This window comes from Hyperolius riggenbachi, chromosome 1, assembly GCF_040937935.1.
Source record: "Hyperolius riggenbachi isolate aHypRig1 chromosome 1, aHypRig1.pri, whole genome shotgun sequence".
NCBI classification, from domain to species: domain Eukaryota; kingdom Metazoa; phylum Chordata; class Amphibia; order Anura; family Hyperoliidae; genus Hyperolius; species Hyperolius riggenbachi.
The window spans coordinates 357,016,741-357,039,169 of NC_090646.1; the positions used below are offsets into that span (position 1 = coordinate 357,016,741).

Consider the following 22,429-nt stretch of genomic DNA (forward strand, 5'->3'; position numbering starts at 1 on the left):
CATTTCTGTGACTAGAATTACACTTTAACAAAAAACAAAAAAAACATTATACTCTATGGCTTGATTAGTAACAGTCACATGACTGCTGGTTTTGGTACTTCCTCTCATTTCTCTGGCTCTGAAGGAGGTGTCAGTGTTACTTTGCTGCTTGTGAAATTACTCCCACCCCTTCACTCCACAGCCAGGACAGATGGAGTGCAACTGTGCAGCCAGTTATCCAAACAGATTCTGTAGTAGCTGTACAAGTAGATATATGGCTATTACAACAGGCAGGTGTGTAAAAAAAAAAAAAAAAAAAAAAAGTAAAGAAATGTACATACCGAGTAATACCTCCACACATTTCACGTGATTCCCTCTCACTGCATAAAGTAATGGTGTCCCGCCATTCTGTAACAAACAGATCATTTAAGAAACTCACCATGTATATTTTTTACAAAATATCATTAGCATATCAGCCGTGTCAAAAAGCCCTACACTCACAACTTCTTCCTGAATTGATGTTTCTAGCAATCACTCTAGCTGGCAACTTACTGAGACATAAAAAAATAATGGCTTCAGCAAATTTCTAAGCTTGTAATGGTTACCAAAAATCATATAATACCATAGTGAGAGATGCTGGAAGGTTAGCGGGTGTGACACGGCAGTTGCATACACATCTGCAGTGAGACCATTTATGTCGGGGATGGTCTAAATTTATATATTTACTAAACTGAAAAAAAAGGTTTTGCTTCAGATGCCTGATTTTTGGCAAACATTATTTCACTAAGCTTTCAGCAACCATTATTATTGTCTGATGTGACTCATGTGAGGGATTCCCACATAACCTATTTTTAACAGGTATGCTAGACCCGACCCACATACGTTTTTAAGAGCTCTCCAGCTTTAGTAACATCTTAGTAAATTAGGCCTTTAGTCTTTAAAGGAAATAGAAGTTAGGAATATTAACCACTTGAGGACCTAGGGCTTTCTACCCCTTAAGGACCGGCCACTTTTTTTTCCATTCAGACCACTGCAGCTTTCACGGTTTATTGCTCGCTCATACAACCTACCACCTAAATGAATTTTGGCTCCTTTTCTTGTCACTAATAAAGCTTTCTTTTGGTGCTATTTGATTGCTCCTGCGATTTTTACTTTTTATTATATTCATCAAAAAAGACGAATTTTGGCAAAAAAATGATTTTTTTAACTTTCTGTGCTGACATTTTTCAAATAAAGTAAAATTTCTGTATACATGCAGCGCGAAAAATGTGGACAAACATGTTTTTGATTAAAAAAAACCCATTCAGTGTATATTTATTGGTTTGGGTAAAAGTTATAGCGTTTACAAACTATGGTGCAAAAAGTGAATTTTCCCATTTTCAAGCATCTCTGACTTTTCTGACCCCCTGTCATGTTTCATGAGGGGCTAGAATTCCAGGATAGTATAAATACCCCCCAAATTACCCCATTTTGGAAAGAAGACATCCCAAAGTATTCACTGAGAGGCATAGTGAGTTCATAGAAGATATTTTTTGTCACAAGTAAGCGGAAAATGACACTTTGTGAGAAAAAAAAAAAAAAAAAGTTTCCATTTCTTCTAACTTGCGACAAAAAAAAAAATCTGCCACGGACTCACCATGCCCCTCTCTGAATACCTTGAAGGGTCTACTTTCCAAAATGGGGTCATTTGTGGGGTGTGTTTACTGTCCTGACATTTTGGGGGGTGCTAAATTGTAAGCACCCCTGTAAAGCCTAAAGGTGCTCATTGGACTTTGGACCCCTTAGCGCAGTTAGGCTGCAAAAAAGTGCCACACATGTGGTATTGCCGTACTCAGGAGAAGTAGTATAATGTGTTTTGGGGTGTATTTTTACACATACCCATGCTGGGTGGGAGAAATATCTCTGTAAATGACAATTTGTTAATTTTTATAACACACAACTGTCCATTTACAGAGATCTTTCTCCCACTCAGCATGGGTATGTGTAAAAATACACCACAAAACACATTATACTACTTCTCCTGAGTACGGCGATACCACATGTGTGGCACTTTTTTGCACCCTAACTGCGCTAAGGGGCCCAAAGTCCAATGAGTACCTTTAGGATTTCACAGGTCATTTTGAGAAATTTCGTTTCAAGACTACTCACGGTTTAGGGCCCCTAAAATGCCAGGGCAGTATAGGAACCCCACAAATGACCCCATTTTAGAAAGAAGACACCCCAAGGTATTCCGTTAGGAGTATGGTGAGTTCATAGAAGATTTTATTTTTTTGTCACAAGTTAGCGGAAATTGATTTTAATAGTTTTTTTTCACAAAGTGTCATTTTCCGCTAACTTGTGACAAAAAATAAAATCTTCTATGAACTCACCATACTCCGTACGGAATACCTTTGGGTGTCTTCTTTCTAGAATGGGGTCATTTGTAGGGTTCCTATACTGCCCTGGCATTTTAGGGGCCCTAAACCGTGAGGAGTAGTCTTGAAACCAAATGTCGCAAAATGACCTGTGAAATCCTAAAGGTACTCATTGGACTTTGGGCCCCTTAGCGTACTTAGGGTGTAAAAAAGTGCCACACATGTGGTACCGCCGTACTCAGGAGAAGTAGTATAATGCGTTTTGGGGTGTATTTTTACACATACCCATGCTAAGTGGGAGAAATATCTCTGTAAATGACAATTGTTTGATTTTTTTTTTACACACAATTGTCCATTTACATAGAAATTTCTCCCACCCAGCATGGGTATGTGTAAAAATACACCCCAAAACACATTATACTACTTTTCCTGAGTACGGCGGTACCACATGTGTGACACTTTTCTGTAGCCTAGGTGCGCTAAGGGGCCCAACGTCCTATTCACAGATCATTTTGAAGCATTTGTTTTCTAGACTACTCCTCGCGGTTTAGGGCCCCTAAAATGCCAGGGCAGTATAGGAACCCCACAAGTGACCCCATTTTAGAAAGAATACACCCCAAGGTATTCCGTTAGGTGTATGGCGAGTTCATAGAAGATTTTATTTTTTGTCAAAAGTTAGTGAAAAATGACACTTTGTGAAAAAAAACCAATAAAAATTAATTTCCGCTAACTTTTGACAAAAAATAAAATCTTCTATGAACTCGTCATACACCTAACAAAATACCTTGGGGTGTCTTTTTCTAAAATGGGGTCACTTGTGGGGTTCTTATACCGCCCTGGCATTTTACAGGCCCAAAACCGTGAGTAGTCTGGAAACCAAATGTCTCAAAATGACTGTTCAGGGGTATAAGCATCTGCAAATTTTGATGACAGGTGGTCCATGAGGGGGCGAATTTTGTGGAACCGGTCATAAGCAGGGTGGCCTTTTAGATGACAGGTTGTATTGGGCCTGATCTGATGGATAGGAGTGCTAGGGGGGTGACAGGAGGTGATTGATGGGTGTCTCAGGGGGTGGTTAGAGGGGAAAATAGATGCAATCAATGCACTGGGGAGGTGATCGGAAGGGGGTCTGAGGGGGATCTGAGGGTTTGGCCGAGTGATCAGGAGCCCACACGGGGCAAATTAGGGCCTGATCTGATGGGTAGGTGTGCTAGGGGGTGACAGGAGGTGATTGATGGGTGTCTCAAGGTGTGATTAGAGGGGGGAATAGATGCAAGCAATGCACTAGCCAGGTGATCAGGGCTGGGGTCTGAGGGCATTCTGAGGGTGTGGGCGGGTGATTGAGTGCCCTAGGGGCAGATAGGGGTCTAATCTGATAGGTAGCAGTGACAGGGGGTGATTGATGAGTAATTAGTGGGTGTTTAGGGTAGAGAATAGATGGAAACACTGTGCTTGGGTGGTGATCTGATGTCGGATCTGCGGGCGATCTATTGGTGTGGGTGGGTGATCAGTTTGCCTGCAAGGGGCAGGTTAGGGGCTGATTGATGGGTGGCAGTGACAGGGGGTGATTGATGGGTGATAGGTGATTGGCAGGTGATTGACAGGTGATCAGTGGGTTATTACAGGGAAGGACAGATGTAAATATTGCACTGGCGAATTGATAAGGGGGGGTCTGAGGGCAATCTGAGCGTGTAGGCGGGTGATTGGGTGCCCGCAAGGGGCAGATTAGGGTCTGATCTGATGGGTAACAGTGACAGGTGGTGATAGGGGGTGATTGATGGGTAATTAGTGGGTGTTTAGAGGAGAGAATAGATGTAAACAATGGATTTGGGAGGTGATCTGATGTCGGATCTGTGGGCGATCTATTGGTGTGTGGGGGGGGGGGGGGTGATCAGATTGCCCGCAAGGGGCAGGTTAGGGGCTGATTGATGGGTGGCAGTGACAGGGGGTGATTGACGGGTGATTGACAGGTGATTGACAGGTGATCAGGGGGATAGATGCATACAGTAAACAGGGGGGGGGTGGTCTGGGGGGGGGGGTCTGGGGAGAATCTGAGGGGTGGGGGGTGATCAGGAGGGGGCAGGGAGCAGGGGGGGGGATAAAAAAAAGCGTTGACAGATAGTGACAGGGAGTGATTGATGGGTGATTAGGGGGGTGATTGGGTGCAAACAGGGGTCTGGGGGGTGGGCAGGGGGGGGGGTCTGATGGGTGCTGTGGGCGATCTGGGGCAGGGGGGGGAGAAATCAGTGTGCTTGGTGCAAACTAGGGTGGCTGCAGCCTGCCCTGGTGGTCCCTCGGACACTGGGACCACCAGGGCAGGAGGCAGCCTGTATAATACACTTTGTAAACATTACAAAGTGTATTATACACTTTGTATGCGGCGATCGCGGGGTTAACATCCCGCCGGCGCTTCCGTATAGCCGGCGGGATGTTGCGGCGGGGCGAGCGGTGACAGGCGCCGGCGGAGGATCGCGTCACGGGTGAGCCGGTCCTTCAGGGCTCCACTTCCCGGCCGCCGCTGTGCGTTAGGCGGTCGGGAAGTGGTTAAAGCACACCTTAAGTAGGAGGTATATGGAGGCTTCCATATTTACCTTATTTCATTTTAAACAATGCAGATTGCCTGGCTGTCCTGCTGATCCTCTGCCTCTAACAATGTTAGCCATAACCCTGAAGAAACATACCGATTAAGTGTTCTGACTGAAATCTGGCAAGATTAGCTGCATGCCTGTTTAAGGTTTGTAATTAGGCGCTACTGATGCTAAAGAGATCAGGTAACTGGTATTGTTTAACCACTTGAGAACCGCGGTTTTCAACACCCCTAGTGACCAGGCCATTTTTTTTTTTACTTAATAGGCCACTGCAGCTTTCCTCCCCCGGCCAGCCAATCAGCGTGATTGGCTGTCATAAGCTTCAGTGGATCACTTGTGAGTGCCAGGGGGACAGCTGTGTCACACAGCAGTCCCCAGTACAGCGCTGGTATAGATCACAGCGCTGTATTACCCTAATAGACGGCGGTTTCACCGTCTAACAGTCTCAGAGCGGCGATCGCCACTGGGAGACTGAAGGTGGAGTGGAGCTCAGTCATTCATGCAGAGATGCACACGCATCAGCGAGCGATCTCCTGCAATCCCCGCCCACAGCCAGACCCGTCAATTAGCGTGAAGTGGTCCTGGGGCTGCCGCTGCGTTCATACCAATTGGCGTAGTGCAATCAGCAAAGGGTTAAAAGGAAATAAATATTGCAGCCTCCATATTCCTCTCAGTTCAGGTGTGTTTTAAACTCTGTATTAATGGGAATTCTGTCACTTCAAGAGAAAAATGTGGTTTCCAGTCATTGACAATTTAATAATTGATACTTGAATTATTGATACTTAAAGTGAACTCGAGGTGAGAGTGATATGGTCTATTTGACTGCAGTAGTGTCTGAATTACACCAGAAACGAGCATGCAGCTAATCCAGTTCTGACAATAACTGTCAGAAACACCTGGTCTGCATGCTTGTTCTGGGTCTATGGCTAAAAGTATTAGAGGCAGAAGATCAGCAAGGCAACCAGGCAACTAGTATTGCTAAAAAGGAAATGAATGTGGCAGCCTCCTTATCCCTCACCTCCGGTTCACTTATGAGTGTTATGCTAGAAACACACAATACAATTTTCTGTTACCTGCCAGATGGATTTTTTCTAACATGTCCGATCTTAATTTCGATTGATTTTCCTATCAATTTCCATTCACTTCTATGAGCATGCTGCTCATGATTTGTACCCCCATTCAAATACAGGTAGTCCACGGTTAACAAATGAGATGGTGACTGTAGAGTTGTTCTTAACTTTAATCCGTTCTTAAAGTGAACCAGAGATGCTGTAAATGAACGATTCTTACTTACCCGGGCTTCCTCCAGCCCCATAAGCATGGGTGTGTCCCTTAATGTCCTCCTGAGGGCCTCCATTTAGCTACCGGTATTCAGCTCAGTCGGGCCCAGTCTGACTCAGTGACGTCAGCCGGGGTCTTCTGTGCTTGCACAGACGTCCCCCTGCTGACGTCACTGAGCCAAATATCAGAGCTGATTTGCTGCTTAGAGGCACTCAGGACAGTGAGGGATGCATCTGTGCTTATGGGGCTGGAGGAAGCCCCGGGTAAGTAAAAGATCTTTAATAACCATTGTCTCTGGTACAAAATGTGCCATCTCTGTCTCCTGTATCTTCTCTGTGCCACCACTGCCCCCCCTCCTCCACTGTGCCACATCTATCCCCCTGTGAACTCAGTTTTCTCCCCTGTGCCACCTCTGCACCCCCCCTCCCCCCCCACCCCGGTGTCACACCTGTCCCCCCCCTCCACTGTCACATTTGTCCCCCCCATGCCCTCAGTTCCACGCTCTGCCACCACTGTGTCTTTCTGCGCCACTTTTGCTCCAGTCCCCCCTTGTGCCTGCTTCTGTCCTAGTGATGTGTTAATTTCGCTTACAGAAATTTTTATGTAAAATTTCACAAGATTTTGAAACTGTATTGATTCCACGTAATCCACGCAAACTTCCAGAGCAGCCCAGTGCTGGATCACAGGTTTTCTTCAGGGTAGGAACACATCAGGCAGAATCGCATATGCGTTTTCCATAGCACATAATGGAACACGCATATGCGATTCTGCCTAGTGTGTTCCTACCCTTAAAACCTATAAAAGCTGTATGCAGAACTCTGAACTTTTGCATTTTCAAGCTGTTCGTATTGGCGGGTTGTTTGTAAGTCATGCGTTCATAACTTGCGGACTACCTGTACAATGGACTCCCTTTGCAGATGTAGCATTAAAACCCACATGCAAGCATGACAACAATAGAAATGTAGCCTGTACCTATACTTATCGTATTTGTGTGCCTATATTTCTAAAAAATGGGGTCCAGAAAATGTGGTGTACTTGTATTAAAATATACCGCACCCCACAGCAGCTTAATGCGAACCCAAGGTGGGGCTCTGACAATGCTAGCTGCACACAGAGGCTGGGTCTGCCTATATAGTCCAGCCTCTGTTGCTATCCCAATCCCCCCAAACCCCCCCCCTGCGCTCTGCTACCCCCCCATAAATTACAGCTGCGTTTACCTCTATAGTGTCAGTCTGCTGCTCCCTCCGCCTCCTGCATAGCTCCGGTCCCCGCCTGCGTCCCTTCCCTCCCCACTTATTGGAGGGGAGGGACGCGGGTGGGGACCGGAACTATGCAGGAGGCCGTGGGGTGGGGTGGGGTGGGGGGGGGGGGGGGGGGGGGGGGGGGGGAGGAAGCACGCAGTGACAGTACAGATGTAAACACAGCCCGCACAGCGCGGCTGTGATTTATGGGGCATAGCAGAGTGCAGGGGGAACTTAGGGGGGATTGGGATAGCAACAGAGGCTGGGCTGTATAGGCAGACCCAGCCTCTGTGTGTGGATAGCATTGTCAGAACCCCACCTCAGGTTCTCTTTAATGAAAATCTGTGGCGTAGTTAACACTCCCCACATTGCGGTACACATACCTACATTACCGCGCGGCTCTTGCGGCAACCTACATCAGACCGGAAATCATGTAAGTCGATTGGCTAACAGGAAGCAAGCATCACTTCCTGCTTGGCCAGATGGGGATTACTGAATACTAATGCGGGAATCCCCGAAGGCCTGGTTTTTGGCAGTACGGCCCCAGTGAGGCACCGCACCACTAAAGTCAATATGCAGTCTGAAGTCGGCCTCATGAATCAGAGGATGACCTAGTGAAGAGTAATTTATTATGGTAACCAACAAAAGTGACATGCCAGCATTTTAAAACTGAGCTAAAATCAGTAATGCAAGTACAATGAATGGTTTAACCACACCAAGTATACGTACACTAACCCTTTACACAGGTAAGTATCACCTGTTCGCTAGCTGACAATAGCAGGAAGCATGGCATTATAAGCAGAGTACATAGTCTCTCACCCAGTCATATATGTTGATGTCCACCTCTTTGCTGAGCAACAGAGTCACAATGTCAGAATATCCTCCAGTGCTGGCCAGAGACAAGGCACTTTCCCGCTCCTTAGCTAGGATGTGTGGGTCAGCTCCCTAGGGAAAGACATAAGCGTCATCAAGTTTTTTCCTAAGCATAAATTAAACAAAGTAAAAGGTTTGCGTTTCACAACCTTTCAGTATGGAAAATTCTATTTCCAAATTCTTGCTTTGGTAGATGTAAACAGAAACATACCATATCAAGAGGAAACGGACCATTTCAATCTCTCCAAAAGCAGCAGCCCACATCAGGGGAGTAAAGCCTCGCTCATCAGGTCGGTTTAATGCCTTCTCATCTGGGGGGAAAGGAAGGATGGAACATACATAAGTCTGCTCTGCTGATGGCATATAGAGATGGTGAGCTGTACTAGTTGACAAGCACATACCTTTCTGCAGATATTCCTTCAGTTGAGTAAGCTCCCCCTGGGCGGCAAGCTGATGTATGGATAGGGCTAGGGAGGAAAATATAAACATTTATTACAAATTAAAAAGGAAGTGAACGTTATACTACCTTGAAGTGGACTTGAACTCTTGCACAGGACAAGAGAAACAGAGAAATGCACCGTGTGTTTTAAGAAGAGCCAACCTAATTCCCCTCACTAGGGATGATCACAGATATGCAAATTGTTCCGAGTTGATGCCAATTTGTATGCAAATTTATGCAGCTTGAAAATGGATCAGTTTAAGGGATGGAACCCACAAGGGTGTTTTTGTGCGCATTTAGGGAGCGCTTGAAAACGCTAGCGTTTTCCCAAAACGCTCAGCTAATGTGCAACTTCCAGAGGAGCGTTTGCGATTTGGAAAATAGCAAGCGCAGGACATGTAGCATTTTGTTAGCGTTTGCGCTTCAAAGTATATTATCGCTGGCGCAATCGCTCATCAAAACCTGCGGGGAGCAGTTTTGCTAGCGTTTTAAAGTTACTGCACACTGTAATAAAATTAATAGAAAGGACCAATCAGACTTTAAAACGCTAATTGCTACACAACTGCTGGAAAATTTATACACTTTAAAAACGCTACCTAAAACGCTCATGAAATCGCTTACAAACTGCTCATACAAAACGCTAGCGCTTGCGATTAGCGATTGCGTTTTGCAGTGGGTTCCAGGCCTAAACCGGGGTTTAAATTGAGTGCTCCATTTTCAAACTGCATACATTTTCATAAAAATTTGCATAATTTCAGAACAATTTGCATCTCAATGATCATCCCTACCCCTCACCTTTACCTAATCACAAGTGTAATTTGATCTCTCAGCTGTGTCAGCACAGAAATTCATCGGTCGTCAGACACAGCTAATTTGTAAACATAGGATGTTAACCCTTAAGCCACACTGCAGATTTATTGCAGGGATTCTGTAAGCTGTAACAAAAATGTTTTTCTGTAATTAATGTAAGGTTGTTATATGCTGTTAAATGCAAGGTTGTTATACTGTTGCTGATCTTTTTAGAGCAGAGAGGAAGTTCTGAGTTCAGGTCCGCTTTAATGTATCCACCCACAAAAATAAAGTGCATTTGGAAGAATAAAGATCTATTGCCCTTATTTATAAAATCAGGAGTAAGGTGCCCAACTCCAACAGGCCATGAAAAAAAGTATCAAAATATACTGTAATATAGTCACACCTAAGATAGATAACACTCATTACTGCTGAAAACCTGTGCATACTATCTTCTGTGCCTGCTATCCAGTCCAACAATGTAGCTGCAAGTATCCTACTGCAATGCAAACACTGTACATTTATTCCAGCACACTGAATTGGGTCAACAGAGGAACTCACTTGTGAATAAACTGGAGTTTCACAGTCCAGAACATGTCCCTCCTGTTGCTCATTCACTTCAGTACACATGTAACAAGTTTGAATAACCTAGTGACAGGGCACTGTAAGAATATTTTTCAACCACTTAAAAGGGAACCTGTTACCTGAAGTGACAGGGATATGAACACAGACATACTTCATTGCAAACAATACAAATTGCCTGGCTGTGCTGCGGATCTCTAAGGCCCCTTCTACATTTGAGGCAGTATGTGGTGTTGCACAAAACCGCCACATCCCATCACAGAAGTAGTGATAGCCCTATGGTTACCTTTGTGTTCTGTGCAGTAACCCCGGAAGTATGCCACACTGATTTTGTAGCACTGAGGCTATAGCGCACAGTGTGATTTATTGAGAGTGATGTGATCGTTAAAGAGAACCTGTAACAATCAAACAAACAAACCAAAAAAAAAAAAAAAAAAAAAAAAAAAAAAAGAAGTTCCCCTGGGGGTACTCACCTCGGGAGGGGGGGGGGAAGCCTCAGGGTCCAAATGAGGCTTCCCCCACTCCTGTAGCTGGAGGCAGTCCGGTGCTGGCTCCCTGAAGAGTCCCAGAATCCTCCCTCGACAAGCCTGATAAGCACTGATTTATTTACCTTTCCTGGCTCCAGCGGGGGCACTGTTGCAGCTCTCCGCATGGAGATAGGCGAAAATAACTGATCTCCATCGGGTCCGCTCTACTGCGCAGGCGCAGGAGACTTGCGCCTGCGCAGTAGAGCAGCCCGACAGAGATCGGCTATTTTCGCCTATCTCCGTGCGGAGAGCCGATACTGCACCTGCCCTGGAGCCGGGGAGGTAAATATTTACATCGCCGCCGTTCCGGGAGGATTTTCGCCACCGCCGTGGGACCGAGGACGACGGGGAAGCCTTAATAGGATCCGGAGGCTTCCCCCAACCGAGGTGAGTACCCCCCAGGGGAGGTATTTTTTTCGTTACAGGTTTTAAGGACTGCACTGCACCAGATTAAAAAAAAAAAAAAAAAAAAAAAAAAAAGGGGCCTAGTAATTTTACCTGTGGCTCCTAAACAAGCATCCAGACATCCAAGGGCCACTTTGCTCCCAAAGTATCTCTCCTGGGCACGGAACACCTCAAAGTAAACACACACAAAGCAGAGATAATAGTGCAGACTGTATTATGAGGTATATCACCCCTCTGGTGTGGACACAGCACAGGCTTGCTATATTGTGAAGGTATGGGGGTAGGGGACACCACCACCAGCTAAACTCAGGCTCTCCCCTCTGCTCTGATATCCTCCCTGCTCACCGTCAATAAGTCAAGCAGGGTTATCAGACCGTTGCCTCCTGTTCAGCCTCCTTATTCCCAAGCGACAAGTCCATTCAATATCCACAACCCTTGTATATCCTCAGGTGAAAGCACAAACAATGCCAATGTGTAAAACCATAAAATTTAATAACTCGTATAAAAGTAATGCGCGTACATCATATCATATTAAAACAGGCATGTCACAAGCATAATACCGATCTCCCACTCCAGGGCCACGGCCCAGCTCGTCTCTATTTCCCAGCGTGTCCGGCGTCTCTCACGTTCGTTATCCTCCTCGCTGCTCCAAGCCACGCCCTACCGGTTTCGTCACTATTGTGACTCATCAGGGGCTGATTGAGCATGCGTAAGGAGGATCAATATGTACCATCACCCTTCCTAAGGGCGGAAGTGCATCCTCGGACATCAGCCCGCCTCCACTTCCGCCCTTACCCTATCGTCACTGGTCTGTCGCTAATCACATGACCACTAGAGTCACAGCGCGAACCAGTTAGCGAAGAACTTGTAACCTATCCGCCTCCCCCCTTGCCCTCCGTTTAGCCGCCCCTACTATCCATAGCAACGCTGCAAACCGCCTCCCCAACGCGGATTCGCAGCGCCGCCTGCTACTATTAACCGTTTCAGCCGCGTCCTAAACCTAGGTAGGCGATCGGTTTACATCATTATGGACCATTAGGGGACATTGCCACTCCATTACATACACACTAGCCTATCCCTAACAAAAATGTTCTACTTAACCCCAACTCATATCCGTACACCTTATATTTTACTAGTCACATAAATATCTTCACTGACCATATGATTACATAGGATCTTATCTGCATCTGTGAGGGGTAGCACCCCAATGTTACCCACAGCTCTATGTACACAGATACTTTAATGGTTACTATTTATTGCGCATCCTTCCCAGAAGTTTTAACATCACATATTTATACCATACATCTTCTCTAAGGATGTCCTTATCCATCACTTAACCTATCTTTATTTCCTTTATTATGTGTAAAGGCATTATGATCAATGCAGCAGTTTAATTAATGCATGTTGTACCTTTGCTAATCATCATTCCATAGCGGTACTACAATGTTCAGCCAGCCCATCTGGACCTATTCTCATTATATGAGAATAGGTCCAGATGGGCTGGCTGAACATTGTAGTACCGCTATGGAATGTTCAGCCAGCCCATCTGGACCTATTCTCATTACATGAGAATAGGTCCAGATGGGCTGGCTGAACATTGTAGTACCGCTATGGAATGATGATTAGCAAAGGTACAACATGCATTAATTAAACTGCTGCATTGATCATAATGCCTTTACACATAATAAAGGAAATAAAGATAGGTTAAGTGATGGATAAGGACATCCTTAGAGAAGATATATGGTATAAATATGTGATGTTAAAACTTCTGGGAAGGATGCGCAATAAATAGTAACCATTAAAGTATCTGTGTACATAGAGCTGTGAGTAACATTGGGGTGCTACCCCTCACAGATGCAGATAAGATCCTATGTAATCATATGGTCAGTGAAGATATTTATGTGACTAGTAAAATATAAGGTGTACGGATATGAGTTGGGGTTAAGTAGAACATTTTTGTTAGGGATAGGCTAGTGTGTATGTAATGGAGTGGCAATGTCCCCTAATGGTCCATAATGATGTAAACCGATCGCCTACCTAGGTTTAGGACGCGGCTGAAACGGTTAATAGTAGCAGGCGGCGCTGCGAATCCGCGTTGGGGAGGCGGTTTGCAGCGTTGCTATGGATAGTAGGGGCGGCTAAACGGAGGGCAAGGGGGGAGGCGGATAGGTTACAAGTTCTTCGCTAACTGGTTCGCGCTGTGACTCTAGTGGTCATGTGATTAGCGACAGACCAGTGACGATAGGGTAAGGGCGGAAGTGGAGGCGGGCTGATGTCCGAGGATGCACTTCCGCCCTTAGGAAGGGTGATGGTACATATTGATCCTCCTTACGCATGCTCAATCAGCCCCTGATGAGTCACAATAGTGACGAAACCGGTAGGGTGTGGCTTGGAGCAGCGAGGAGGATAACGAACGTGAGAGACGCCGGACACGCTGGGAAATAGAGACGAGCTGAGCCGTGGCCCTGGAGTGGGAGATCGGTATTATGCTTGTGACATGCCTGTTTTAATATGATATGATGTACGCGCATTACTTTTATACGAGTTATTAAATTTTATGGTTTTACACATTGGCATTGTTTGTGCTTTCACCTGAGGATATACAAGGGTTGTGGATATTGAATGGACTTGTCGCTTGGGAATAAGGAGGCTGAACAGGAGGCAACGGTCTGATAACCCTGCTTGACTTATTGACGGTGAGCAGGGAGGATATCAGAGCAGAGGGGAGAGCCTGAGTTTAGCTGGTGGTGGTGTCCCCTACCCCCATACCTTCACAATATAGCAAGCCTGTGCTGTGTCCACCCCAGAGGGGTGATATACCTCATAATACAGTCTGCACTATTATCTCTGCTTTGTGTGTGTTTACTTTGAGGTGTTCCGTGCCCAGGAGAGATACTTTGGGAGCAAAGTGGCCCTTGGATGTATGGACTGAGCGCAAGCTATTTTGAAACTTTCTCTTAACAGGACTGGTAACTGTATATAGCGCGCTCCACCCATTACTATTGACTGTCTTTAGCGCTGTAATACTGTGTGTACGATTTTAAGCATCCAGACAGCTGTTTCTAAACAAAATGACTGGATTAGCTGCAGGTAACTGGTATGGTTTAAAAAGGGAATAAAAATAGCAGCATCCATATCCCTCTCGCTACAGGTTCCCTTTAAGTTTCCTGGACGCTGCTGTACATGTACGCGCTAAGCTGTAACCCCCCCCCCCCCTACTTTGCTACCTAAATGCCCCCCGGCAGCCTCTTCCAGGTCAGCCATTATTGCACAGGCACTGGTCCAGCTGCACATGTCCTACATTGTGTGCCTGTGATGCGCTCCGTGCATGCTCGCGACGCAGTTGTGACGTCATGCGCAGAGCACTCCTGATTGCTGGCACCAGCTTTTGTAGGCAGCTGAATTACCCTTTTTTTCTTCTTTACTAATTTGTGCGACACAAGGCTGAAACTGATGCCGAAACGGCTGGTGCAGCACTGCGCCAAAAATCAGCTGGCTCGAATGTCTAAATCACACACATGAAACAAGCGTGCAGCTAATCGAGTCACACTTCAGTCAGAAATATCTGATCTGCATGCTTGTTTAGGGCCTATGGCTAAAAATATTAAGGGCCAGAGGATCAGCAGGACAATTTGCATAGTTTAAAGGGATACTGAAAATATTGAAAGTTGAAATTACCCGGGGCTTCTAATTGTTCCCCGCAGACATCCTGTGTCCATGCAGACGCTCACCGATGCTCCGGCCCCGCCTCCGGTTCACTTCTAGAATTTCAGACTTTAAAGGACTTACGAGGCGAACACACGAAAAAAAGGTAATTACCTTATGGCCATTGCAGTGGTCATAGCAGACTATCAGCGTCTGGCCTGTCACTGTGTGGCCCTCTGTTAGCATTATCCAAGCTGAAAACCACTGCACCTGCGTTGCCGTGTCCTCGCTCCCGCTGTTGTCACCAAGTGCGTACAGTTCAGGCCCAGTATGGTCTGTGCCTGCGCAGTATGCTCCTGATGACATCAGCGGGAGTGAGGACACGGCAATGCAGGCGCAGTGGTTTTCAGACTTTAAAGTCTGAAATTCTAGAAGTGAACCGGAGGCGGGGCCCAAGCATCGGTGAGTGGCTGCGCGGGCACAGGATGTCTGCGAGGGACCACTAGAAGCCCCGGGTAAGTTCAACTCATTTTCCCCCGACCACCCCCTACAGTATCCCTTTAAAAGAAAATAAATAGCCTCCATATCCTTCTTACCTCTGGTTCCATTAAGGTAGGGAGCACACATGGTAGACTCATGCGTGTTTTGCATCATGTAGCAAAACGCACACTTCTGCACTGGTCATTGTAGTTATTGGCTCGCTCAGGAATTGCATGCCATTTGCGTTATTTTGGCACAATTTTAAGTCACATGGCAGGTCGCGGTGCGTTTCCTAATGTGCATGTTGAAATGCAAATGCAGAGTCGCAAACTGACAAAAACACCTATGAAATCACTGACCCAAGTATGCTCCCAGCCTTAAAGATGCTGGTCAGTACAGGATCTGCCATGTTCTTCCTCCGGGAGAGACAGCAGCTGCAAACTTTTCTGCTTCCCTGGAGTGTCGCCCGCATGCCGTGATGCATGAAGGGAGATGTAGTCCATGGATGCAAGAACAGGTATTCTCAAATCCACAGAGTGCATCTCCCAGCATGCATCGTGGCATTGCACTGCTGGGAAGCTGGAAATTTGGCAGCTGTGCTCAGTCTGTGGAGAATATGGCTGATCCCATATGGACCAGAAACCCGTAGGTAAATAAGGGCACTCACTCCAACCCCTGGCCAATCTCCTATGAGGCTAGGGAACCACTATAAAGCACTATCGCAATCATTAGCAATTTGCAAGGGTTTTTGGGAGTGATTTCCCTGCTCCTTTACAATTCATTACAATAGAAACACTCCCAAAATCCTGAAGGTCCTGCAATTGCATTTGCCTAAATAAAATTGCTCTAGTGGAATTTGTCCCATCCATTTTTTCTGGTTGAACTCTTTACACTGGTTGAACTCGATGGACGTATGTCTTTTTTCAACCAAAATAACTATGTAACTATGTAACTCAATGGATGTATGTCTTTTTTCAACCTAAATAACTATGTAAAATTTACACTAGCAGAGTGTTTATGGAAATCCCTAGTGATTGAAAGAAATCCCTAAACGCTAAAAAACGCTAAAAAAAACTAACAAAAAAACCCCGCTCTAGTGGGTTCCAGCCCTTACTAACATTTTGCAAAGCGATTTTTAAAGGAACGTGCATTTCTGCATATTACTTAAACCATTTAAGCCTTTTGGACGTCCAAAAGGCTGCTGACCGCGCACTATATGGGAAGCCGGGATCGTTCTAAGCTCTACTGTACGTCCCTCTTCACTTCCTGTAAGCGTATCTGTTACGCGATGCATAAAAAAAAAAAAAAAAAAAAAAAAAACACAACTGAGGCCATCTTTTGGCCAAATAGTAAAACTACACAATTTTTTTGATTTTTTTTTTAATTTTTTTTTTTTTTTACACACACACACACACACACACACACACACACACACACACACACACACACACACACACACACACACACACACACACACACACACACACACACACACACACACACACACACACACACACACACACACACACACACACACACACACACACAAAATTAACTGTTTACCTCCCACACTCTCCAAAAAATACCCAAATAAAAAGTAATAAAAAAAGGGCCCACTAACGCAGCTGTGTCCTCATTTCCGCAACATGTTGCAGATGCTGAAAAGCGGACACAACTGCGTACAATTGCGTTAGTGCGCTCAGGCCCAAATAGTTACCTAAGGGTCTGAACTTTTTTAATATGCATGTCAAGGTATATTACTACTATTTTTTAAATTATTAAAAAAAATGCACATTTCCAATTAAAATACTGGCGTCATACACTGATAGGGACGTAATTTAAATGGTGTAATAACCGGTACAAATGGGCAAATAAAATACGTGAGTTTTAATTATGGTAGCATGTATTATTTTAAAGCTATAATGGCCAACAAGCATGCAGCAGATCAGGTGTTTCTGACATTATCAGATATGACAAGATTAGCTGCAAGCTTGTTTCTAGCGTTATTCAAATACTACTGCAGCCGAAGAGATAAGCAGGACTGCCAGGCAACTGGTATTGTTTAAAAATAAATATGGCAACCTCCATATACCTTTCATCACAGTTGTCCTTAAAGAAAACCTGTAACATCAAAAAGTTCCCCTGGGGGGGTACTCACCTCAGGAGGGGGAAGCCTCAGGGTCCCAATGAGGCTTCCCACGCCGTCCTCCGTCCCTTGGGGGGGTCTCGCTGCAGCCCTCCGAACAACGGCGATGTAAATATTTACCTTCCCGGCTCCTGCGCAGGCGCTGTGGCGGCTCTCGGCTCCGAAATAGGCGGAAATACCCGATCGGCGTCGGGTCTGCTCTACTGCGCAGGCGCAAGTCTCCGGCGCCTGCGCAGTAGGGCGGACCCGACTGAGATCGGGTATTTCCGTCTACTTCGGAGCCGAAACCCGCAACAGTACCCCTGCTGGAGCCTGGAAAGGTAAATGTTGAACAAGCTGTCGGATCTGTCGGGCCTCTGTTCGGATGGCTGCAGCGAGACCCCCGAGGGATGGAGGACGGAGTGGGAAGCCTCATTGGGTTGGGACCCTGAGGCTTCCCCCTCCCGAGGTGAGTACCCCCCAGGGGAACTTTTTGATGTTACAGTGTTTCTTTAAAGTTGAATCACTGAAAAAAATGGCACATTGCAAGATGTTGATTTTCTAAAAATCAAAATGCTACTGTGGGAACACTCAAAAAGGGTAACACTGAACTAGCGCTTTGGATCAGCAAGCACAATCGCCCCAGTGTGAACCAGCCGTTCACACTAGAAATCGCCTTAAAAGTGCTTGTGTAATGATTTCCTATGATACGGTTCACATGTGTGCGTTTCGATTATTAAAATCCCAAACGCGCTACATGTACCATTTTCTGAGCACTTTGGCTCAATGGAAGGTATAGGGAAATCACAAAGTGCTTGAAAAAGCGATTTCCCGAGATTGTATTTATTCATTTCCGGGTCAAAGTGTTCACTTCCTGACTGATGTCAGGAAGTGAAAATCATCATCGCAAAAGCGCTTACAAAAGCGTTTTTCTAAGCTCAGGAAAAAGTGCTTTTAAAAAACCTCAATAAATCGCTCAGCGCTTGCGATAGTGATTTATAATCTGAACAAAGCCTTAACCTCCTTGGCGGTAATCCCGAGCTGAGCTCGGGGTATGCCGCCGGAGGTCGCCGCTCAGGCCCTGCTGGGCCGATTTGCATTCTGCAAAAAGCAGCACACGCAGCCGGCACTTTGCCAGCCGCGTGTGCTGCCCGATCGCCGCCGCTCCGCGGCGATCCGCCGCGTGCAGCGGCGAAAGAGGGTCCCCCCAGCCGCCCGAGCCCAGCGCAGCCGGAACAAACAGTTCCGGCCGGCGCTAGGGGCTGGATCGGGCGGCTCTGACGTCAGGACGTCGACTGACGTCCATGACGTCACTCCGCTTGTCGCCATGGCGACGAGGAAAGCGAAACAAGATAGGCCGCTCATTGCGGCCTATCTTGTTACTTTCGATTGCCGGAGGCGATCGAAAGTACGCTTCCGGAGCGCCCTCTAGTGGGCTTTCATGCAGCCAACTTTCAGTTGGCTGCATGAAATATTTTTTTTTTTTATTTAAAAAAAACCCCATTTCAGCCTCCCTGGCAAAATAAATAAACCGCCAGGGAGGTTAAAGCACACCTGAATTGAAAGGGATATGGAGGCTGACATATTGATTTCCTTTTAAACAATGCAGATTGCCTGGCTGTCCTGCTGAGTCTATCTCCAATACTTTTTCGCAGTACACTCCGGACAACGTGGACTTGATTGACAGTGGCGCTCATGCAGGCGCAGTAGACGACCTCACGAGGTCAGCCTCTGCACCGGCGGGAACCCCGGGCCAGCGGCTAAGAGCGGAGCTGTGGTGTGGGACATGTCGGCTGCAAGGGGCAGGAGATAGCACCGGGTAAGTAGAGGTTTTGGGTTTTTTTTATGTGCTCAGATATTCCTTTTAAGGATTTTCCTTGGTAAAAATTCTTTAGGAAACGGCTGTTTGTGCGACGTTAAAGTCGCACATTAGAAAATGTTTCAATGCAGACTAGTACACAGCAGTACCAAGTCTGTGCGACATTCACAGTGCACGCGTTGCGTTTGTGTGCAACGTGTAGCGTTATACGCGTTATTAGCTGCGTTAGAGTGTTTGCACATGCTCAGTAATGACTTGGAAGCATACTTTACATTGCCTGTATGCTCTACTGTATGTGACGATAACGGGGCATTAAGTTGCGCTGCGACTTTTTCAGGGGGTTGAGTCATAATTTGCGTTGCGACCTAAATGTCGCATCAAGACGCAACGTCCTACTGTGAAAGGCCTGGTGCACACCAAAAACCGCTAGCAGATTTTAAAACGTTTTTTTATTTTTCTGTAGCGTTTCAGCTAGCATTTTGTGGTTTTGTGAAGCGTTTTTGGTGTAGTAGATTTCATGTATTGTTACAGTAAAGCTGTTACTGAACAGCTACTGTAACAAAAACCGCCTGGCAAACCGCTCTGAACTGCCGTTTTTCAGAGCGGTTTGCGTTTTTTCCAGGGCTGTGGAGTCGGAGTCGGAGTCGTGGAGTCGGAGTCGTGGAGTCGGGCAATTTTGGGTGCCTGGAGTCTGAGTCGGAGTCGGGAAAAAATGCACCGACTCCGACTCCTAATTAATTTGTAACTGTAATTAAAATAGAAAATATGATAAAATGTTCTATTTCTCAGATAATAGTCATTAAAATAATGTATATATACAGTAAAAGCTGTGCTTAGTCCACAAAAATGAAATAAACCAATCAAAAGTTACTTGTGCTGGTTCAATAAAGCAGTCCCTGTATTTTTAAGGTCAGATATACATATCTGATTGTGACTGTATATATGATGTGTACACAGGAATCTCTTATATATACTAAATAACATCTATGTTGTAAGAATGAAGCCTCATGTGTAGCTGTGTCACTAATACAGATTGTCAATGAGATGGAAATAATTCTGCACTGATGCTGATTTATGCAAATGTATGCACTCCCTTTGCTGATGAAATCAAATAATTTGATATGTTGTTAAAATTTGGTTTGGTGACTACAAATTAAAGGGTACCTGAGACGGATGAAAAGTAAAGTTTTATAAATACCTGGGGCTTCCTCCAGCCCCCTTCAGGCTAATCAGTCCCTCGCTGTCCTCCACCACCCGGATCTTCTGATGAGTACTGGTAATTCAGCCAGTCAGCGCTGTCCGGCTGCATGCCGCTCCCACAGCCAGTAACATTCTGTACCTGCGCAATAGTGCTGCACAGGTGTAGTATGCTCCTGGCGGCGGAGTGTGTGCATGCGCACTACGCCCGACTGGCTCAAGTACCTGGACTCATAGCAGAAGATCCAGGTGGTGGAGGAGGACAACGAGGGACTGATTATCCTGAAGGCGGCTGGAGGAAGCCCCAGGTATGTATAAAACTTTAATTTCATCTGTCTCAGGTTTACTTTGTTACACAGTAGTACTATACTCTACATATGCACTCCCCACAGAGCTGCAGGGAATCCACTGAGAATGCTGTGCACATTGAACACAGAGGTGTTGTCTGTTTACAATCTCCTCATTCCCCTGCAGAGTACCTGCACATCATTCTTACATGTTCCCACACTTACATTGCCTAGGGCCTGATAGATGTTCTTTGTTCCGGTTTGTACCTTTTACAAGTACTCTTACCAAGGACTACTTTTAGTCTAAAGGGAATAAATATAGTAGTCTACATATCCTTCTCACTTCAGTTGTCTTGTAAAATTCCTAAGCGTTGGCAGTTAAGAGACGAATTTCATGTTACATACTTTTAATCAACAAAATTGTAATATGCAAATTAGAGGAGTCGGAGTCGTGGAGTCGGAGTCGGTGGAATCCTAAACTGAGGAGTCGGAGTCGGTGGATTTTTGGACCGACTCCACAGCCCTGGTTTTTTCTATACTTAACATTGAGGCAGAAACGCCTCCGCAATCCAAAATCTGCAGCAGCCCGGAGTATGCGTTTCTGCAAAACGCCTCCCGCTCTGGTGTGCACCAGCCCATTGAAATACATTACCCAAGCGGATCCGCACCCGCAAGCACATCGCAAACCGCAGCAGAACCGCTCTGGTGTGCACTAGGCCAGAGAGGTCTCAAAGAACTACTTCATAAACCTGTTAATGTTAAGAACAAGGAGCATTGCATGCTAACAAGGTACTCACAGTCCAAGGTGGCTGGCAATACAGATACCATGTTTCCTCTCTGTCGGTTGGTTAGAGTAGTAGAGTATTTCAATGGACCAACTGTAAGAGGAGAAAAAAAGACTGATGGAAATGTAACGAGTGATAAATTAACAGGGTAACACTGATTGATATTACAGTGGAACCTTGGTTTGCAAGCATAATTCCTTCTGGAAACATGCTTGTAAATCCCAAGCACTCTCATATCAAAGCAAATTTCCCCATGAGGATTAATGGAAACTCAGATGATTTGTTCCACAATCCAAAAACATTTATAGAAAATTTAATACAAAGTATTAAGGACTTTCACACATAGTCGTTGCTATCTGTTGGTTCACACCAACCTTTGAGTGTCAACTTATTCAATCACAGGTGCTTTTGCCTACTTTTGAGGATTTCACAGAAATGTCACATTCTACAGTCCCTACACTCAGATTAAGTACTATCCTGCAGCGTGAAAGGGAGTAGAACCATCACCTCCGTTGTGACGTGATGTGTGTAAACATTCTGTGCTTGTATATCAAGATAAAGTAGAAAAACCGAGAGCCCAATATAGTGTAGTATGTATTGAATCAGGGAGGGTAAATAAGATGCAAGTATTATACTTACAAACACGGGTTACCGCTAAGGCAACCACTGTATAGGCAGGTAGGGAGATTAAGCCTGTCCCTACTCAGAACTAAGATGTCGCTCTCTGTAGAAAGGAGAAAAAAGAGTAAACTTGACGTAAAGATGTACAGAGGCGCCAACAGAGTAAAATATGCTAAAACATTTAAAATCTTCAGGTGGCGGCGGTGGACCTGCCACTCAGAAACAGACACGATGCTGTTGCTTGTGATTCAGAAAATTTATTCACATACTCCTATACAATACTGCTATGCGTTTCGCGGGCACAATCCCGCTTCATCAGGCAATCAACAAAATGGAGTATCACAGCTTTAGGTCCAATAGGTGCCAAGCTGCTATTGGACCTAAAGCTGTGATACTCCATTTTGTTGATTGC

General features: G+C 45.6%; 1 protein-coding gene across 1 annotated transcript in view; it reads right to left on the bottom strand.

The window, feature by feature from the left end:
* RFXANK (regulatory factor X associated ankyrin containing protein) overlaps positions 1 to 22,429 on the bottom strand; it is a 78,607-nt gene that overhangs the window by 12,187 nt on the left and 43,991 nt on the right. Inside the window, 5 exon segments of the mRNA XM_068234192.1 lie at positions 321 to 387; positions 8,263 to 8,388; positions 8,524 to 8,627; positions 8,718 to 8,783; positions 21,409 to 21,489. Of these exon segments, the coding sequence (XP_068090293.1) occupies positions 321 to 387; positions 8,263 to 8,388; positions 8,524 to 8,627; positions 8,718 to 8,783; positions 21,409 to 21,489 (444 nt within the window).